At 38.4% G+C, this 18,225-nt stretch overlaps 1 protein-coding gene across 2 annotated transcripts in view; it reads left to right on the forward strand.

Moving 5' to 3' along the window:
* The window catches only part of Pcnp (PEST proteolytic signal containing nuclear protein), a 20,738-nt gene continuing 2,513 nt past the window's right edge, over positions 1-18,225 (forward strand). The window contains exons 1-5 of one of the 2 annotated variants that reach the window (XM_087214682.1): positions 42-200; positions 4,962-5,137; positions 5,213-5,375; positions 10,381-10,455; positions 16,131-16,186. In XM_087214682.1, coding sequence (XP_087070808.1) covers positions 5,082-5,137; positions 5,213-5,375; positions 10,381-10,455; positions 16,131-16,186 — 350 coding nt within the window. In that variant the 5' untranslated portion in view covers positions 42-200; positions 4,962-5,081. Of the gene's footprint in view, positions 201-4,961; positions 5,138-5,160; positions 5,376-10,380; positions 10,456-16,130; positions 16,187-18,225 lie in introns of both variants that reach the window. The other variant, XM_087214679.1, reaches the window with a different exon arrangement.

The following is an 18,225-nucleotide window of genomic DNA, read 5'->3' on the forward strand; positions in this document are numbered from 1 at the left end:
TTTCCAAGGGTCCCTCTTTTCCGGCTCCAGGGCCGCTCTAGGCTTCAACCTCGTCCGCTGGCCCCAAAGCTCCGTGGTTACTGGGCGGGGCCGTGACGTCCTTGGCGTGGCTGCAAGGGAGGCCTCAGCCGGGAAAATGGCGGACGGAAAGGCGGGAGAGGAGAAGCCTGAGAAGCCGAAGCGAGCTGGAGCCGCCGGAGGTGAACACAACCCCAGCGTCGCGGGCTGCGTGGGATACTCCGGTCCTTTCTTTGAGCTCCCCGGGGAGGGGGGAGTGAAATAGAGCGAGAATGGGCCGGTCTGGCGTTCACTCAGCTAGGTGCTGGGCCCAGACGAGCTCGGGGCACGCCCGGTGCGGCCCGCTGGCTTCCAGGCCCACATTGCCTCCTTGGCTCTGGAGAGTCGGCCACTGTTCGTCACCTCCTGGCTTCTGGAAGCCTTTGTATTCAGGAGTAGGAAGATGGGAGCCAGAAAGGGAGACTAAACTTGAGGCGGGACTGGGAGCAGCGGTGCTGGAACCGCTCCCTCCCACACCGGGAAGGCTCACATCACACAAAACACACACATCAGAGCCACTCATCACACACACACACACACGCACACACACACACACACACACGAGTGCAGGCCACTCAAAGTAGCCCCGAGAACTGGCCCAAGGCCGAGTTTCCGAAGGTACTGGCCTCTCAGTAGCACGTAGGAGTTCATTACGCCTGCCGCTCCCCTTTCGCTGAGGAGGTGTCCGGCCCCGGCCCACTCTTTATTTTCAAGCATCCTCCAGACCCAGTAGCGAGATGGGCCGACAGGATGGAGGAAAGAGGTTTGAACTGCCCAGTCTAATGATAGGGTTTAGTCGCCTTTCTTTGAAACTATCTGCCTTTTCTTGGGCTGTTACCAGTTTACAGCATGTCACGATGCTTAGGAGGTTTAACAGGGTGGTAGTGTATGACTGCAGTATTAAACTCAGTTTACGGCTATTCCTATTTTCTTATTCAGTCCCCTCCACCTCTGTAAATTTGGGTCTTGTGCCTGAAGCTTGAAAAGAAACATGTCCGTCCCCCCCCCCCCCCCCGATTAGTGACTTAACGTGAACGAGCTGATCATAACGTCTTCAGAATGTATTGATATCCTCTATTCTGATTCCCTTAAGTGTTAACACTGAAAGTAATATAAGAAAGTATACAAGATTAGTAGCACATGGAGGCAAAGAGTAGAACCTACTAACGGATGTTTAAATTGTTCTGGGAACAAAAATAATTGAAAAGACAAATGGTTTTGTTATTGCAATGGTGGGAATGGAATCCAGGGCCAGTTCATGCTAGGGGAGCTCACTACCACTGAGCTAATACCCCAGTCCCCTGAAAAAACAAGTGTAATGTACAGTTACCTTGGACCTAGAATTTCCTTTTTGAGAAACGGTGCTTGGTGCTATTAGTTGAGTCGAAATTCCCTCCGTCTTCCTCCTTCCCTCCCCTTCTGCTTCTTTTCTCTCTCTGTCTCTGTCTTTAACTGGTGAAAGAGTTTAGAAACAATTTTAAATATCAGATACTTCCTTGTTTGGAATTACCTCCCCCAATTGTTTTGTTAGAAACTGTCAAATTATATAAAAATTTAGATGTAGTTTAGGAGCAGTTCAAGAAAACTCAAAGATGTGTAGCCTAAAGAGTCTTACAGGATTTTGTCTTTAACTACATCTAAAAATATAACTATCTTGGGCTGGGGGATTTAGCTCAGTGGTGCAGCCCCCAGCCTCGAAAGCAGAAGGTTCTGAGTTTGATCCCTTGTACCAAAAACAACCCCCCCCCCAAAATGACTATCTTGACTGTTAGTAGTTGAGATGTGTTTAATAATTTGCTGCCAAAATGTAATTTTATGTGTTAGCATAAATCTACTATGTATTTTACCTGCCACTCTTTCAAAGGAGTGATATTACACTTTTTTTTCCTTTTCTTTTCTTTTTTGTGGTAGTAGGGATTGAACCCAGGGCCATTGCACTGAGCTACATTGCCAGCCCATTTTTCATTTTTTATTTTGAGACAGTATCTCTAAGTTACCCAATCTGGGTTTGAACTTGTGATCCTCCTGCCTTGGCCTTCCACAGAGCTGGAATTGTAGGCCTGTGTGCTACCACACCGGGCTTATTTATTCATTCTTAAAACTAATATACTAAAAATCTTCGCAGTACTCATCTGTGGTCATCCAAAATTTTGTTTCCCACAGTCCCAAAATACAAAATGTCTTATTAAATGGAGTAAAAATGAAGATTCTTAAAAGTCCGAAGTATTAAAGTAGTACATGTTGTTTAAAGAAAAACTCATAGTAATTACTGTTGATATTTAATGATATATTTCAATGGTCATATTAGGTTGAGATATGTTTTTAATGACCTAAATATGGAATTGTAAAAATTATAATATATTAATAGCAGATTTGCTGTCATTTTCCCATGTTAGCCCATTTTTTATTCCTTTTACTTTCCAAATGTATTTTTGCTGTATTTTGCTACATGATTGTTAAGAAAATTATGTCAAGAGAAAATAACAACTCAATCCATGTGACACATTTGGCTTTGTAAGGTTAGAAAATGAAAGGTTTTTTTGTTTGTTGGTTTTTGGTACTGGGAATGGAATGAGTCCTTGCACTTGAGAGGCAGGCGGCAGAATCACTGAGCTAAATCCCCGGCCCTAGAAAATGAAAGTTTATAGTGCACTACTTTCCTTGATTCCCTATTCCCTCCATCCCTTCACTGAAGAGTAAACCTGACCTAAGATTCTGCTTTTATAGTTGCTTTAAAAAACAAAACAAAAGAACTTGAGAGTTAGAAGGCCTAGCAGTTATTTACTATGTCTAGAAATAAATTGCTATTTCTGGAATTAGTCCTGTATAGAAATTACCTAATGACCATAGTACAGGCTAAGGGTGCAGTTTAGTGGTAGAGTGCTTTTCTTGCATGTGTGAGACTCTAGGTTTGATCCCCAGCACTGCAACAACAACAAAAAAACCCTGGCAGATGTGATGGCCCATGCCTATAATCTCTGCACCTGAGTCAGGAGCTTGCCACCAGATTGAGGCCAACCTGGGCTACATAGTAAGTCAAGGCTAACCTGAGCTACATAACCTCGACCCCTCACCCTCATCTCCCCGAAACACATAATGTGTTTCATCTTCTGTGTGGACTTGTAATATGGGCAATCTAGTTTGCCTCTTCACTTGACAGTAACAGATATGAATAGAATTTAGTTGCTGACAGCTGATTACTTAATGACAGTTGATTACTTAATAAATAAGAGTAGTTCTCTCATACTGCCTTTCTCTGGAGCAGTCTCCATGGAAATCTTCTCTGTGGCATAATTAAGATAGGCTTTAAAAGTATAAGAAATCTTAATTATAGCCCTTGTGTAATGGTTCAGAGCAGAGTTACACTATGATCAAATCTAAATATTCTTTATGTTTTTTTTGTTTTGTTTTGGTTTTTTGTTTTTAAGACAGGATCTCACGATGTAGTTCATGCTGTCCTTGAACTCGCTGTGTAACCCAGGCTAGCCTCCAACTCAGCGATCCTCCTTCCTCAGCCTTCTGAGTGCTGGGATTATAGGCATGCACCACCACACCTGGCTTTTACGCTATTTAAAAAAAAATTTTTTTTTTGGTTTGTGTTTGAACAAAACTTGTACCTTTAGTAGATTGTTTCTGTAAGTAAAGCCTGTGAGTTTCTGTATGCTCCAGTATGTACAACTAATGAGTTGTCAGTTTTAGTGGTGTGTCATCATAGAAAAGTAGTTTGGGTTTTACTGTGAATTGTCATATTTAGTTAAAACTGTAAATAGATTTCAGGATAAAATCAGTGTAACCTTAACCTGAGCCCTAAAAATCTAATTCTTGGCAGAATATTCTTTCTTTTAAAGTGGTTAGTTCTCTATAACCTCTTTTTTTCTTTTATTTATTTTTGGTGTTTTAACACTGGTCTTGCTATACTGACTAGATAGCCTGTGCTGGCCTCAAACTCATGGTGATCCTCCGCCTGACTATATAACCTCTTACTCCTTTACTTGCCAGTCTATTTGTGTTAGATTTTTTCTTTCTTCCCATTCTAGCTTTTTGTCCTGTTTTATTACTTTTGTCAAGGTCATCCTTTAGACCATCTTCTCTTTTTCCACAAGTAAGTCCCTCATCCACTGTAACAAAATACATTCAGTAGAGTAAATTAGACAGGGAAGAAAATACCCCCCCACACACACACCTTACCAGGGATCTAACTCAGGACCTTGCACTTGCCAGACAGGCGAGGTGCCACTGAGCTACATCCTTGGCCCAAATAAAACTTTTAATAATCTGCCAGTCTTTTTTTGCCTTCTCGTAACAGAGCTGAGATACTTGAGATGCAGGTTCAATTATTGACTTAATCTAAATAGAAGCAAAATTATTAAAAGACATCTTACCTTCCAAACCTACTATATCTACTGTTGAGATAATTAGCTCATCACTCTTAAGAAAATATATAACGAAGTATGACTTTAAATGGCTTTTATAGGTAGCTTAAAACAAATAGGAACCAGGCTTTTAGAGTAGGATGACATTACTCTAGGAGACAACCCTGAACTTCTTGAAGCTTTTTTGCAACGCTTAAGATTGTGTTACATAAGGAACACATCACTCAGTCAAATAACTCTAGGCTTTGTTAACACTGTGGTTTGGGTAATAATGGTCTTGTTCATGGCTAGGTAGTTTGTATGATTAGTACTACATTATTGAGACTATTAGAATCTGTTAGCCAGATGTGTTATATGACTTCTCACAAACTAGTTTGTGTAAAATAATTTGTTGGTCTTAACTTCTAAACAACAAACTTCCACAAATAACAAGATTACTGTACAATTTATATGGTAGTGTTTAGTTGAAGGGTCTTTACTTTTTGTGAACTCTATGTTTATAATTTTAAATTGCTCTGTATTTTATGCTAGTTAATTCATGGGAACCTCTTCTACTGCCACACAATCTCAGTTCCTGCTATATACTCTAACAAACAGTGGAAGAGACTTGGGTCAGTAGGTGACAACTGCAGAGGTATCTTCCTTATAACGATGCTTTTTGAGGTTGCTGCTCCCATCAATCTGCTCAGTAAAAATAGCTCATCTTGGTAAGTTGTTTCGACTTCACCAGGACCTGAAGAAGAAGCAGAAAAACCTGTGAAAACTAAGACTGTTTCTTCCAGTAATGGAGGGGAAAGTTCCAGTCGCAGCGCTGAAAAGCGATCAGCTGAAGAAGAAGCTGCAGACCTCCCAACAAAGCCTACAAAGATCTCCAAGTTTGGATTTGCCATAGGTAGTCAGACAACAAAGAAAGCATCAGCTATATCCATCAAACTTGGATCAAGTGTGAGTGGTTATTTTGTGTATTATGTTTTTCAGGGTCTTAAGGATTTGTTTTGGAAACCTGCTTTTACTAGATTATGATAAATTAAGTATGAAAAGTATACTGCTTGATATTTGTATGAGCTTACCCGTATTTAAGAAGTGATTAGAAACTTGTGTAGAAAAAGACTAGATGCAGGCTGGGGATTTAGCTCAGTGGTTCTGCCACCTGCCTTGCAAGTGTAAGGACCTGAGATCGATCCCTGGTACCAAAAAAAAAAAAAGAGAAAAAGACTAGATGCATTAGTCTCAAGTGGTTTAAAAAATACATGTAGGGCTGGGGATTTAGCTCAGTGGTTCTGCCTCCTGCCTTGCAAGCACAAGGTCCTGAGTTCAATCCCCTGTACCAAAAAACCCCAAAAATACATTTAAGCTAGGTGTGATGGGGCACACCTGTAATCCCAGCCCCCGGGAAGCTGATGCAGGAGGATGCCCAGGAGTTCAAGGCCAGCTACATAGTGAGTTCAAAGCCAGCGTGAACTACATAGCGAGACCCCGTCTCCAAACAAACAAGCAAAAAAGTACAAGTAATACTAGAAGGAACAACTATTATAGAAAATACATGACTTATAAAGTAATAACAAAATTTTTCTGAGTTGAGAAAATCCTCTTAAAAATATTTTCAGAAAGAATTTCAGTTTATTTTTCTTTCAGCTTCAATAGTATTAAAAATCTTTCCATGGGCTGGGGTATGGCTCTGTGGTAGAGCAAGAGCTTAGCGTTCAAGAGGTCTACGGTTTGATCCGTAGCACCACACATACACAAAATAATGACATGGCTAGAAATCAGTTACTTCTGTTTTAAAAGATTAATAGCCACACATGGTGGTGCACACTGGTAATCCTAGCACTTGGGAGGGAAGCTGAGGCAGGAGGATTGCCGCATGTTCGAGGCTAGCCTGAACTACATAGTGAGACCCTGTCTCCAAAAAGAAAAAGAAAAGATTAATATTAGTAAGGTATTGCTTGTTAAGAAGACCTTTCTGGTTATCTTTGGAACTACAGTGAACATTGGGTACTATGATATACCTTATGACAGTAATGTTTTACATATCAGTGTTTGATCCCTTGTTCTAAGAAGATGTAAACTGTGAATTAATACTAACCATGAAACCTCTAGAAGTATTTGAAGCTTATGAAGTTGGAGATACTTGTTCCTAGCTACTATATGATGATTTAATATAGTTCAAACAAGTCTTGTTTAAGGAAAAAAATTAAATAGTGTATTGCCACTGACTTTAGAAAAGGTTTACATTTTTGTGAGATAAGGAAAACCCTAAAATTGCTTTATTTATTTATTTGATACCAGTGATCAAACTCAGGACCTTGCGCTTTCAAGGCAGGTGGCAGCACCACTGAGCTAAATCCCTGGCCCCCTAAAATTGCCTTAAATTGCTTATTTGTGGCCTGTGAAAGTTAATGCTTAGTTGTTGAATGGAGACAGCTTTATTTCTGCCATAAATGTTCATGCAGATATTTTTTGTTTGTTTTTGTCAGACAAGGTCTCTTGCTGTGTAGTTCAGGCTGGCCTTGAACTCTTGGCAATCCTACCTCAGCCTCCCAAGTGCTGGCATTACAGATGTGTGCCACCATGCCTGGCCATTTAGATATTTAAAAAATATGGTCTAGGGCCAGGGATTTAGCTCAGCGGCATAATGTCTGCCTGGGCAAGCATGAGGTCCTGAGTTCGATCCCTGGTACCAAAAAAAATATATATATATATATATGGTCTAGATCAGTTTCCTGCAAACATCAGTTTGAGTTATCTTTAGAGTTTTGTTTTGCTTTGTTTTTGTTTGCAGCGCTGGGGATAGAACTTAGGCCCTTGCACATACTAAGCAAGTGCTCTGTCACTGAGCAACATCTCCAGCTCTCTTATTCTCGTTTAAAAGATACCATTACTCAGGATCCCCAATTCCCATCCTGTGTTGTATTTTTTTTTTTTTTTTTTGTACAGGGGATGGAACTCAGGACCTTGTGCTTTTGAGGCAGGAGGTGGCACCACTGAGCTAAATCTGCCCCCTCCCCCACTTCTATATTTTGCCTTTTTCTTTTTCTCCCTTTAAAAAAAATTCTGTCTTGGGCCAGGGATTTAGCTCAGTGATTCTGGTGCTTCCCTTGCAAGTGCAAGGTCCTGAGTTCGATCCCCAGTACCAAAAAAAAATTCTGTCTTACTAAAAGACATTTAGCTCATCATATTACTACTTTATTAGTATTTTTCTCTATTTCAGTTGATTTTTTTTTGTTGATTCTTATTGTGTAATACTTTTTAAAAAGTTGTATAGACCTAAATATTTTGATAGTATATTAAAATATGTATTTTTGCTAACATAGATGGTCTCCTTGATAATAGATTTTATTGTGCTTGGACATACTCCCTAAATCCAAATCCTTACTTTTTATACATTATTGACATGACTTAGTAATTACTGATCATTTTAAGTGGAAAGATTATTTTTGAAAAAGCCTGGTCAGTAAAACCTTTTAATTTTGTGGCAGCCTGAAGCTAGGGTGCTCTGTGCCTTAAAAGGGGTCAGAGAGAAAAGAGTTTCCTACCCCCAAGCCCTCTTTTTGAGTACTGGGAATTGAACCCAGGGGGTCATGCATATTGGGCAAGCACTCTGCCACTGAGCCATGCGTTTGGCCTAAACCTTTTAATTTTGGAAAACAAAAGCTTGTTTTTATAAAAGAAACTACAATCCTTTTGAGGAAGTAAGGTATAGGATATTAAAAAAAATAGTTGTAGTTAGTTGCAAGGCCACACACTTATAATCCCAGTGGTTTGGAAGCCTGAGGCAAGAGGATTGAAAGTTCCAGGCTAGCCTGGGCAATTTAGCAAGACCATGTCTCAAATTTTAAAAAGGGTTGGGGGCTATTGTGGCTTTCCTCATGATAGCCCGGCCTGCTTTCTCCAGAGTGTACTTTTATCTTGCTTTTTTTTCTCTTTTATTCTGCCCAAGCTTGCTCTGCAGAGCCAGTTTCTCCCTGACTCATCACTTTTACTTTTGCAAATAAACTTTACAAAAAAGGGTTGGAGATGTAGCTCAGTGCAAAAGTACTGGTTCAATCCCCAGTACTATAAACAAAAATGAAACTTTTGCTTTAATTATATGATATGAAAAGTGATTGATCAGTCAGTACTTGTGCCTTATATTGTGTCTATAACACTAAATACATGGTATCTTTAAGAGTAGCAGGTATTTCTAGAGTCACTATGGATATTGTCTAACATTTTTTATTCCTTCAAAAGTATACATTCTAAAAAGTATGTACATGTGTGTATGCACAGAAGAAGGATGGCTTTGTTCCAGCATAGCAAAAAACTTTACTGATGATATGGTATATGAGTTGGACTTAAATTCAGGCAGGAGGCAAAAAGACATTTCAGGCACAGGCAGTTTGGAGGTGAAGGTATATAGTACATTCCGAGAATTATGTGTTTGATAATACAGTTTGATTTTTAAGTTTAGATTGTAGAGAGCATAGAACTATTATAAGGAATCTTGAGACTTAAACAGATTTGTATCTTAAAAACATTACTCTGATATCAGTGCAGAGGGTTAGAGGAATAAGAACACAAAAAGTCAGGAGGTAGACCAGTTGAGTCACACTAAGGGATTTCAGTTGGTAGTTTGCTAGTGTAATGGAAAGGCAGAGGGAGAGTTAAGTCTGCTTAATAGTGTCTAATCAACAGGACCTTACAAGTTTAGGGAAAGGGTTCTGGCTTGAGTATTTTGAAAACTATGAAACTAAAGTACTCATGGGCACTCTTAAGTGGAGCTGTCCAATACACAGGTGACATCCGATTTGGGGTAGACGAAGGGTTTGGTAGTCAGAACTGTGGAAATGAATGGAATTGACCAGAGAAGAAAAGGTCACTAACAGTAGAATCCTAGGTATCTATCTTGCGAATGAGGAGCAGCAGAGAAAGGAAAGAGTAAAGAAACAAAAAGTCTGAGAATTAAGAGAATAACCAATAAAAAGCAATGCCCCAGAAGCCAAAGGAGAAATGTTTCAAAAAGTAGCTGTAAGCTAAGTAAGTGGCACTTGCACATAAACCCAGCAAGTAGGGAGCCTGAGACAGAAGGACAAGTTCAAGGTCAGCTGGGCAATTTAGCAACACTCTGGCTCAAAATAAAACGGGCTTGGAATGTGTAGCTCAGTGATAGAGCACTTTCCCAACATGAGCAAGGTCCTGCATTCAGTCCTCAATATAAAAAAATAAGAAGCTAGTGTAGAATCAGATTCAGGGTACATTAGTCATTGGTGATCCTACAGAGAATAATTTCAGGGAAACGGTGAGGTTGGGAGCAGATTACAGTGAGATAAACTAAATGGCTGATGAGAGGATGGAGATAATAAGACCAGTTTACTTCATCAAAAACTTAGGTTGCAGAGAGAAATGAAGTAGATGAATGCTTACAGGCAAAAGGGTAGCAAGCTAGAGCCAGGTGTGGTGACGTATGCCTGTGATCCCAGCACTTGGGAGGCGGAGACAGGAGCATTACCATACCAGCGTGGTCTATACAGTGAGTTCAAGGACAGTCTGAACTACATAGCAAGACCCTGTCTTAAAACAAACAGAGTAAAAACCTAACTAGTAGAAAAAAGATGAGGCGTGATGCCTTGTGTGTTCATTAGGTACTTTGTATTAATTTTAATGTTCCTATGGGAAAATATTACTAATCATTTTCTCTTAACTGTACCAAGTACCTTTTAGGTTAAGTAATCTTATAGATCCTAGAGAATTTTTTTTTTGCAGGAGAGAAACTAGCAAATTAGAACAGTGAAAATCCTATCCAGTGATAACCCACATTTTCAGAGATAATAGATTTGTCTAAAATATTGAGTTTCTTACAATATGTTTATGAAAGCATAAGGGTGAATATTTCAAGATAAATTATTCATATCATTAACAGGCGTATGTAAATGTTACTTACATGATGTTCTTTTTAATGTTTCCTCTTCAGAAGCCTAAAGAAACTGTTCCAACTCTTGCTCCAAAAACCCTTTCAGTAGCAGCAGCTTTTAATGAAGATGAAGATGTAAGTTAATACTAGTTTTATTTTACTTTAACCAGTTCATTAAGGAAGGTATTAATGGCAAATTTAGGTTGAATTAATGATATTACTAAATTTCTTTTAAAACTTTTTGTGACACCTACAAAAACTTTTTTGTATTTTATTTGGTTGTAGGATTGTGTTAAAATAGTTGACTTCTGGGGCAAGAACCTTAATCACATTAGCAAATGTTTATTATAAATAGTATATGGAAGTATGTAGGACCCCCCCCCCAAAAGAAAAATGTACTAGGTAGTATTTAAATACATCCTCATATCTGGAGGACTTCATTGATGATACATTGTGCTTGCAAATTACCAAACGCACCTATAGTACTTGCTTCCCATATGTAAGAATGGGTGATTCTGCCCAAACTTCTTAGATCCAGAATGAATAAAGATGCTTTTCGGCTGTTCTCTTTAGTCCCATTTCTCTCATACCCCTTACAGTCCCCATCTTACCATGCTTATGGATGACTAGTGGAATTTTCAAACATAATTTTGATTAGCATTTCTTTATTAATGCTCTGAGTTTAGAAACTAACCCCCATTTAAGATATGACCCCTTTGTGTAATAAATAATTAAGTGTTAGAAGGTATATGAATAACAACAAAAAGCCAAAAACTATATGGATAAGAATTTTATGAATCACCAGCACTGGGAGAAAAAAATAAGCTGAAGAAAACAAAATCTATCTTGCTGGGCATGGTGGCACTTGCCTGTAATCCTAGCAGTTGGGGATCACTGGGTTTGTAGCTCAGTGTGCATGCTCTGGCTTCAATCTCAGTATCACACGAGCATGCGTGTGCACACACAAATTAGAAGAGCATCAACACTGGGAATGGAGTCATTTGAGAAGAATTGCTATGTATAAATAATGAGAAGCAACATGAACTGGCTACTAAAACATTAGGCAGAAGTTTGGTAAGCCAAAATTCTCCATTGGTTTTGCTCATTCTACACATTTGAGTGTTTTCCTTACACCAGGCATAGTGATTAAGAAATAAATTAGACATGTTCCTTTAGGAACAGCCTAGTAGGACAGAAACTTATATGTAAGATTTTAAAAATCAGAAGTATCTGAAGAGATAAAATACTGAGGACATTCAGAAAAAAAGAATAGATGCCAGGTACTAGATGTAGCAGGATGGAAAGACCACTTGACTTTCAGTTGGAAGACCTGGATTCTTACTCAGTCTTGCCTAGTTGTTTGTGGTACTAGGGATTGAACTCAGGGCTTTCACACTGAGGTACATCCCCAGCCCTTTTTATTTTTTGAGACAGGATCTCAATAAATTGCCTAGGGTGGGCTCAGACTGGTGATCCTCCTGCTTCAGCCTCCCAAGTAGCTGGAATTACAGACGTGCTGAACAGTATTTTCATACTAAATACAGTATTTGGTTTGGTGACTTTTAAGAGTTTTTGTTTTGTTTTGGTGTTTCTGGGTTTTTTTAGTATTGGGGATTGTATCCATGTGTTTGAGCATGCTAAGCAAATATTCTACCACTGAGCTACATTTGTCCAGTTATTAATCACCAGAAATCTGTGAGTAAATCTCTTTTTTGGGAGCCTTATTTTTCAGCTGTTATAAATCTTGCTTTATTTATTTTTGTATTTGTTTATTTTATTTATTTTGGTACCAGGCATTGAACACAGGACCTCATACATGAGCGGTAAATTTTGTTTTTCATTTTTTCCTGACAGTATCTTACTGTGTTGCCCAGGCTGGTTGGTTGGTTTGGGTTTTTTTGTTTTGTTTTTATGTTTTTGAGACACTCACTTTCTAGCTCAGGCTAGCCTTGAATTTGAGGAGATCCTTCTGCCTCAGCCTCTTGAGTGCTGGTGTTAATAGGCATGTGCTGCATTGCTCAGTTCCAGGCTTGTTTGAACTCCTTTTTTAGCTTTAGCCTCTTGAGTGCTTAGATTACAGATGTGTGCCACTATGCCCTGCAGGTTCAGTTTAGATAACAGAGGTTTTTTGCTTTTTTTTTTTTTTTTTTGGTATCAGGGATCGAACTCGAGTCCTTGTGCCAAGCCCAAGCAGCGAAACCACTGAGCTAAATCCCCGGCCCCTAGATAATAGAGTTTTTAAAAACTACTCAGTTTTTGGATTTTGTAGAAGTACTTAGGAACTATTAGGATGTGATACTTAAACAATCAGTACTCTGGTGTCCGTTCTACCCTTGTTTCACTTATAGCCATGCTTTTATCTGTTTGATATTTGAGAACCCAAGTTTTGTTGAGGAAAAAAATCATATTTGGTTGCCCAGGAAAACTTGGAAAAGCACTAATCTAATATTTAGTTTTCTGGCATCTTTAATATCCTTTGGAAATCAGGTACCATTTAACCCAGTTTACTTGAATATGTATAGGTAATAGAATGGAAAGATAATACAGGAAGAATGAAAGTATGTGCAAAAGTATACTGGCTGGAAATTGTAAGCACCTATATCATAGTAATGCCTTATTTTGAAAGCCTAATAATTTGGTTATGTTTTTACATAATCTTGTTTTACCCTCTATATGTCCCTGTGCATTGTATATTTATACTTTGCAAGTGGAGAAATTAAATATGCATGAATACATGCTAATACAGACATGAGCTGAGCCTGAGTTCTTGTTTTTTGTCCTGTTTTTTTGTTTTGTTTTGTTTTTTTAGGTACCGGGAGTTTTGTTTTTTATTTTGTTTTTTAATTGTACTGGGGATTGAACCTAGGGTCTTTGTGCACTGAGCTATGTCCTCAGCCCTTTTTATTTTTTGAGGCAGGGTTTGGCTAAGTTGCCTGAGCTGGCCTTGAACTTTTAGTCTTCCTCCATATCTCTAGTAGCTAGTAGCTAGTAGCTCTAGTAGCTAGGATTACAGGTGTGAGTCACCTTTCCTGGCTTCTTTTAAAGCTATTTTATTTTATTTTTGTTTGTTTTGGTTTTTTGAGACAGGGTCTTGTTATGTAGCCCAGGCTCGCCTTGAACTCACAGCCATCTCCTGCCTCAGCTGCCCAAGTGCTGGGATTACAGGTGTGCACCACCACACCCGGCTTTTAAAGAAATTTTAAACAGGTTCAAACAACCCTCTTCTGTTATATCATAATGGTAGTCTCAGATAAAAGAAGACTTATATCTAAAGTTATTATTATTCAGTTCTTTTTTTTTTCTTTGAGAACATAATTAAGTAACTTTGGATATAGAATCTGAAATATATTGAACAAAGGGGGCATTCATTTAATTAATTTTGGCTTTTTCGTGTCTGTGAGCTGAAGATTGAACCCAGGGCTTCACTTGTGCTGACGCTACAGTCTGCCACTGAACTACACTGCAGCCCTATAATTTTGACTTTTGTTTTTCTTTTTCAATTTTTTATTAATACATTGGCAGTTCATAATGATTACATTCATCATGGGAAATTGGTACCTGTACATAACATTCGCTAATTTTTTTTTACTTCCCCTCCCTACACCCTGAATATTCTTTATTTTTAAAATTTTAGCATTTTAAAAATATTTTTTCGCTTGTTGCATCTCTTTAGTCTCCTTTCATTTGGACAGTTCCTGAGTTTTTCTGTGTTTTGCAAGATATTAACTTTTTTTTTTTTTTGCTACCAGGGATCAAACTTGGGTCCTTACACTTCAGGGGCAATATTAACATTTTTGAAGAGTAGAGACCAGTTATTTTGTACAGTGTCCTTCAATTTCACATTCTTTTGGCAGGAATACCACCAAGGCTCCTGCCTCAGCCTCCCAAGTGCTGGGATTACAAGCATATGCCACCAACTTGTCCCACAGTTTTCCATAGCTGTTAAGATGGAAAAGTTGAAGGTTAGGGATTTAGCTCAGTGATAAAGCACTTACTGAGCAAGCTCAAGGCCCAGAGTTCCATCCCCAGCACCAAAAAAAGACAGGTAGTAAGAAACAAGCTTTCAGGGTGTCTTTATAGTAAAAGAGATTCTTTTGAGTAGGAACAGCACAGTAAAGTGGTTAAGAGCCTTTGTCTTAATGTCTCTTTTGCTATTCTTTAGCTTTGTGGGGTTTTTGTTGTTGTTGTTGTTTAGCTTTGTGACATTAGGCAAGTTAACCTTGTCACCTCACCTGTAAAATATAAATGATAACGATAACCCCCAGTGGGATTACTACTGTATAACTGTTAAGATTTTTTAAAATAATACATATTAAAGCATAGAATATGAGATTTTAAGCATTAAAACAAATTTTAATTGATACAAAATTATATGTATTTATAGGGTACAGTGCAGCATTTTAGTGTTATCTAATGATCAAGTCAGATTAAATTGATGTGTCCGTTAGCTCAAATATTTATCACTTTTTTGTTGGTGAACATTCAAAATCATCTTTACTACCTATTTTGAAATATATAATTAAGTCTTGTCAACCATGCTTACCTTACTGTGTTGTAAAACATTAGAAGTTATTCCTCCTATTGAACTGCAGCCTTGTACCTGGTACCATTGTCTGTGCATTCACCCTCCACCTTCCTAGTCTCCTGTTCTCACTATTGTACATCTCACTTCTATTAAATCAACCTTTTTAGCTACCACGTATGAGTGAGAACATGCAGTTTTATCTTTCTGTTCTTATTTCACTTACATACTGTCCTTCAGGCTCATCCATGTTGCCTCAAGTGATAGAATTTTTTTTTTTTTTTTTGGTACCGGGGATCCAACTCGGGTCCTTGTGCTTGCACAGCAGGCGGCGAAACCATTGAGCTAAATCCCCGGGCCAGAATTTTTTTTTTTAGCAGCTGAGAAATACTCTGTTGTGAATATATATAACAGATTTACTTTTAACCATTCATTTGTAGATGGATGTTTAGGTTAATTCCATATCATGCCTATTACAACAATGTGACAATAAATACAGCAGTGAAGATAACCTTTAACAACTGATATCTGCTGGGCTTAGTGGCGTATGCCTATAATCCCAGCACTCAGAAGGCTGAGGCAGGAGGATTGTGATGAGTTCAAGCCAGCCTGGGCTACATAGCTACATTCAGGCTAGCCTTGAACTACAGAGCAAGACCTTGTCTAAAAAAAAAAAACACATCACTGATCTCATTTCCTTTGGATATTTACTCACTACTAGAATTGTTGGATCATATGGTCATTCTAATTTTAGTTGATTTTTTTGTTGTTGTTGTTTTTTGAGACAGGGTCTTACTATGTAATAGCCATAGGAGGAAATATTTTAAAATATTTTAATTGATTTGTAATACTTGTACATAAAGTGATCATTTCAGTTCACATATACAATGTGTAGAGTATGAAATTTTTACCAACTTTTTTTCTTTATCCAAAATCTGCAACCTTTAGAACATAATGCCATTCATTCATTCATTCATTCATTTTTGTGGTACTGGGAATGGAAACCAGAGCCTTTGCACTGAACCACATCCCCATCCCTTTTTGAGATAGGATTTTGCTGAATTCCTTAGGGTGGGTTTGAATTTGCAGTCCAGGGTTGGTATTACAGGTATGTGCCACCACTCCTAGCTGACACCTTTTTTAAGACTACAGTTGAGACAAATAATTCACCACATTTATCTTTTTACTGACGTTTACAATATTGAAAATGCTAAAAGATAAAATATTTAGCATGATTAGTAATCGAGTGAATTTAATAAATTTGAATGTATCATCTTTTTTTCTTTAGAGTGAACCAGAGGAAATGCCTCCAGAAGCAAAGATGAGGATGAAGAATATTGGAAGGTACTATAATTTTTCATAAACATTAAATTATAGGTGTCAATAAAGAACAAAACTTGATTACACAAAATATTTGGGGTTTTTTTGGTTTTTGTTTTTTAAGACAGAGTCTTGGCTATATATATTTCAAGCTGGCCTTGAACTCACTGTGTAGCCCATGCTGGCCTTGAACTTGGGGCATTCCTCTTGCCTCAGCTTCCTGAGTAGTGGAAGGCATGCAAGACACACGTGGTTACACATAATGTTTTTTAGTATTCAGGCTTTTCTTGGGTATTTGTGCAAAACAATTTTCAGCATTTTCTGTGTACTAATTCGTTAATTAGGATTTTAAAGATGCATAAATGCTGGACCAGTCATAAAGGTAACTAATATTCTTTGAGCTATTATGTGATCTTTATTTTTTGTTCTGGTAGGAGAAAGTATCTTTAAAAATAATTTAGGGCTGTCTTCTGCTCCATATAGTTACATATTTTGGGGGGTTTGTTTGTTTGTGTTTTGAGACAGGGTCTTGCGGTGTAGTCCAAGCTGGCCTTGAACTCACTAGGTAGCCCAGGCTGACCTCGAAATCACAGTGCTTGTCCTGCCTTAGCCTCCTGAGTGCTGGGATTACAGGGATGTGCCACCACACCCAGCTTTGTAACCTATATTTTTTTCAATTAAGAGGAAAGTTAAGAGAAATGTTTTTGATTTTAAATTTAAATTAAGGGCTGGGGATGTAGTTCAATGGCACAGCACCTTCCTGGCAAGTGAGAGGCCCTGAATTTGATTACCAATACCAAAAAAAAATTTTTTTTAATTAAAAATTTATTCTCACATAATAGGAAAAATGGCTTTTGGTTACTTCACTTAAAATGACATTCCTACCCCTTAGCCTTGATCTTATATGTACTTTTGCCCTGTGTAACTTATTTGCCAAATACCAAAATAAAATAAAAATATTTTAATTTCCTCCATTTTCACAGTTTTCATGGATATAACATTAATGTTAAGTTAGTAAGATGTTCTGTTTCCTGTCTGTGAGCATAAATGGTTGACCTTTCTGCTAATAAGAAAGTTCACATTGAGCCCAGGCGTAGTGGCTTATGCCTGCAATCCCAGCACTCTTGAGTGGCTGAAGTAGGAGGATCACAAGCTGAAGCTCCACCCAGACAATTTAGTGAGATCCTCTCTCAAAAGGGATGTAGCTCAATGGAAAGGCCCTGGATTCAGTCCCCAGTATGGGGGTGGGTGTAGATTTAACCCAAACTTCCCTCCCACCCTCACTCTGTGTGTCATACTGGGAATTAAGCCCATATTAGGCAAGTGCTGTACCACTGAGCTACATCCTCAGCCCTTTTTAAAAGTTTTTAATTTTGAGACAGTCTCACCAAGTTACCCAGTTGCCTATCAAATTTATGATACTCCTGCTTCAGTTTCCCATGTGATTGGGATTATAGGTATGGCTTCACTGTGCCCAGCTCTGTGTCCCCATTTCTTCACCAAATATACAGATCCCCTTTAGACTAACTTCAAAATTCATGTATGTACATTAACCTTTAGAATTTCAGTGTATGGTTTATATAGAAGCAGTCCCAGTGGCTGCCTGCTTACCATTTCACTGGGATTGAAGGTAAGAAACCCATCTGACATTGTTACCCAATTTCATACCCAGTACACATATAATTAAACATATAAAATTGTTGTTTTTTTGTTTTTGGTACTGGGGATCGAACTCAGGACCTTGCACTTGCAAGGGAAGCACCAGAACCACTGAGCTAAATCCCCGGCCCAAACATATAAAATTGGAACAGAAGTTCATAAAATGAAGTTGCACCATTCTATGTATAATACATCTTTATATCTTACTTCTGCTGCATTTTTTTTACCAGTGCTGACGGCATTCCTCCAAGTTCATTTTATGACCCTATTAATGGGTTTCAGGCAACAGATTTGTTGTGCACAAAAATTTTTGTTTGTTAGGGTACTAGGCGTTGAACTCAAGGCTTTGTGCATGCTGGGGAAGGATTTTATACCCCCAGACCTCAGGCAGTAGTTTTAGAAAC

Source organism: Heterocephalus glaber, unplaced genomic scaffold, assembly GCF_053883595.1.
Source record: "Heterocephalus glaber isolate CG9 unplaced genomic scaffold, H.glaber_assembly_v1.0 deba00000122, whole genome shotgun sequence".
NCBI lineage: Eukaryota > Metazoa > Chordata > Mammalia > Rodentia > Bathyergidae > Heterocephalus > Heterocephalus glaber.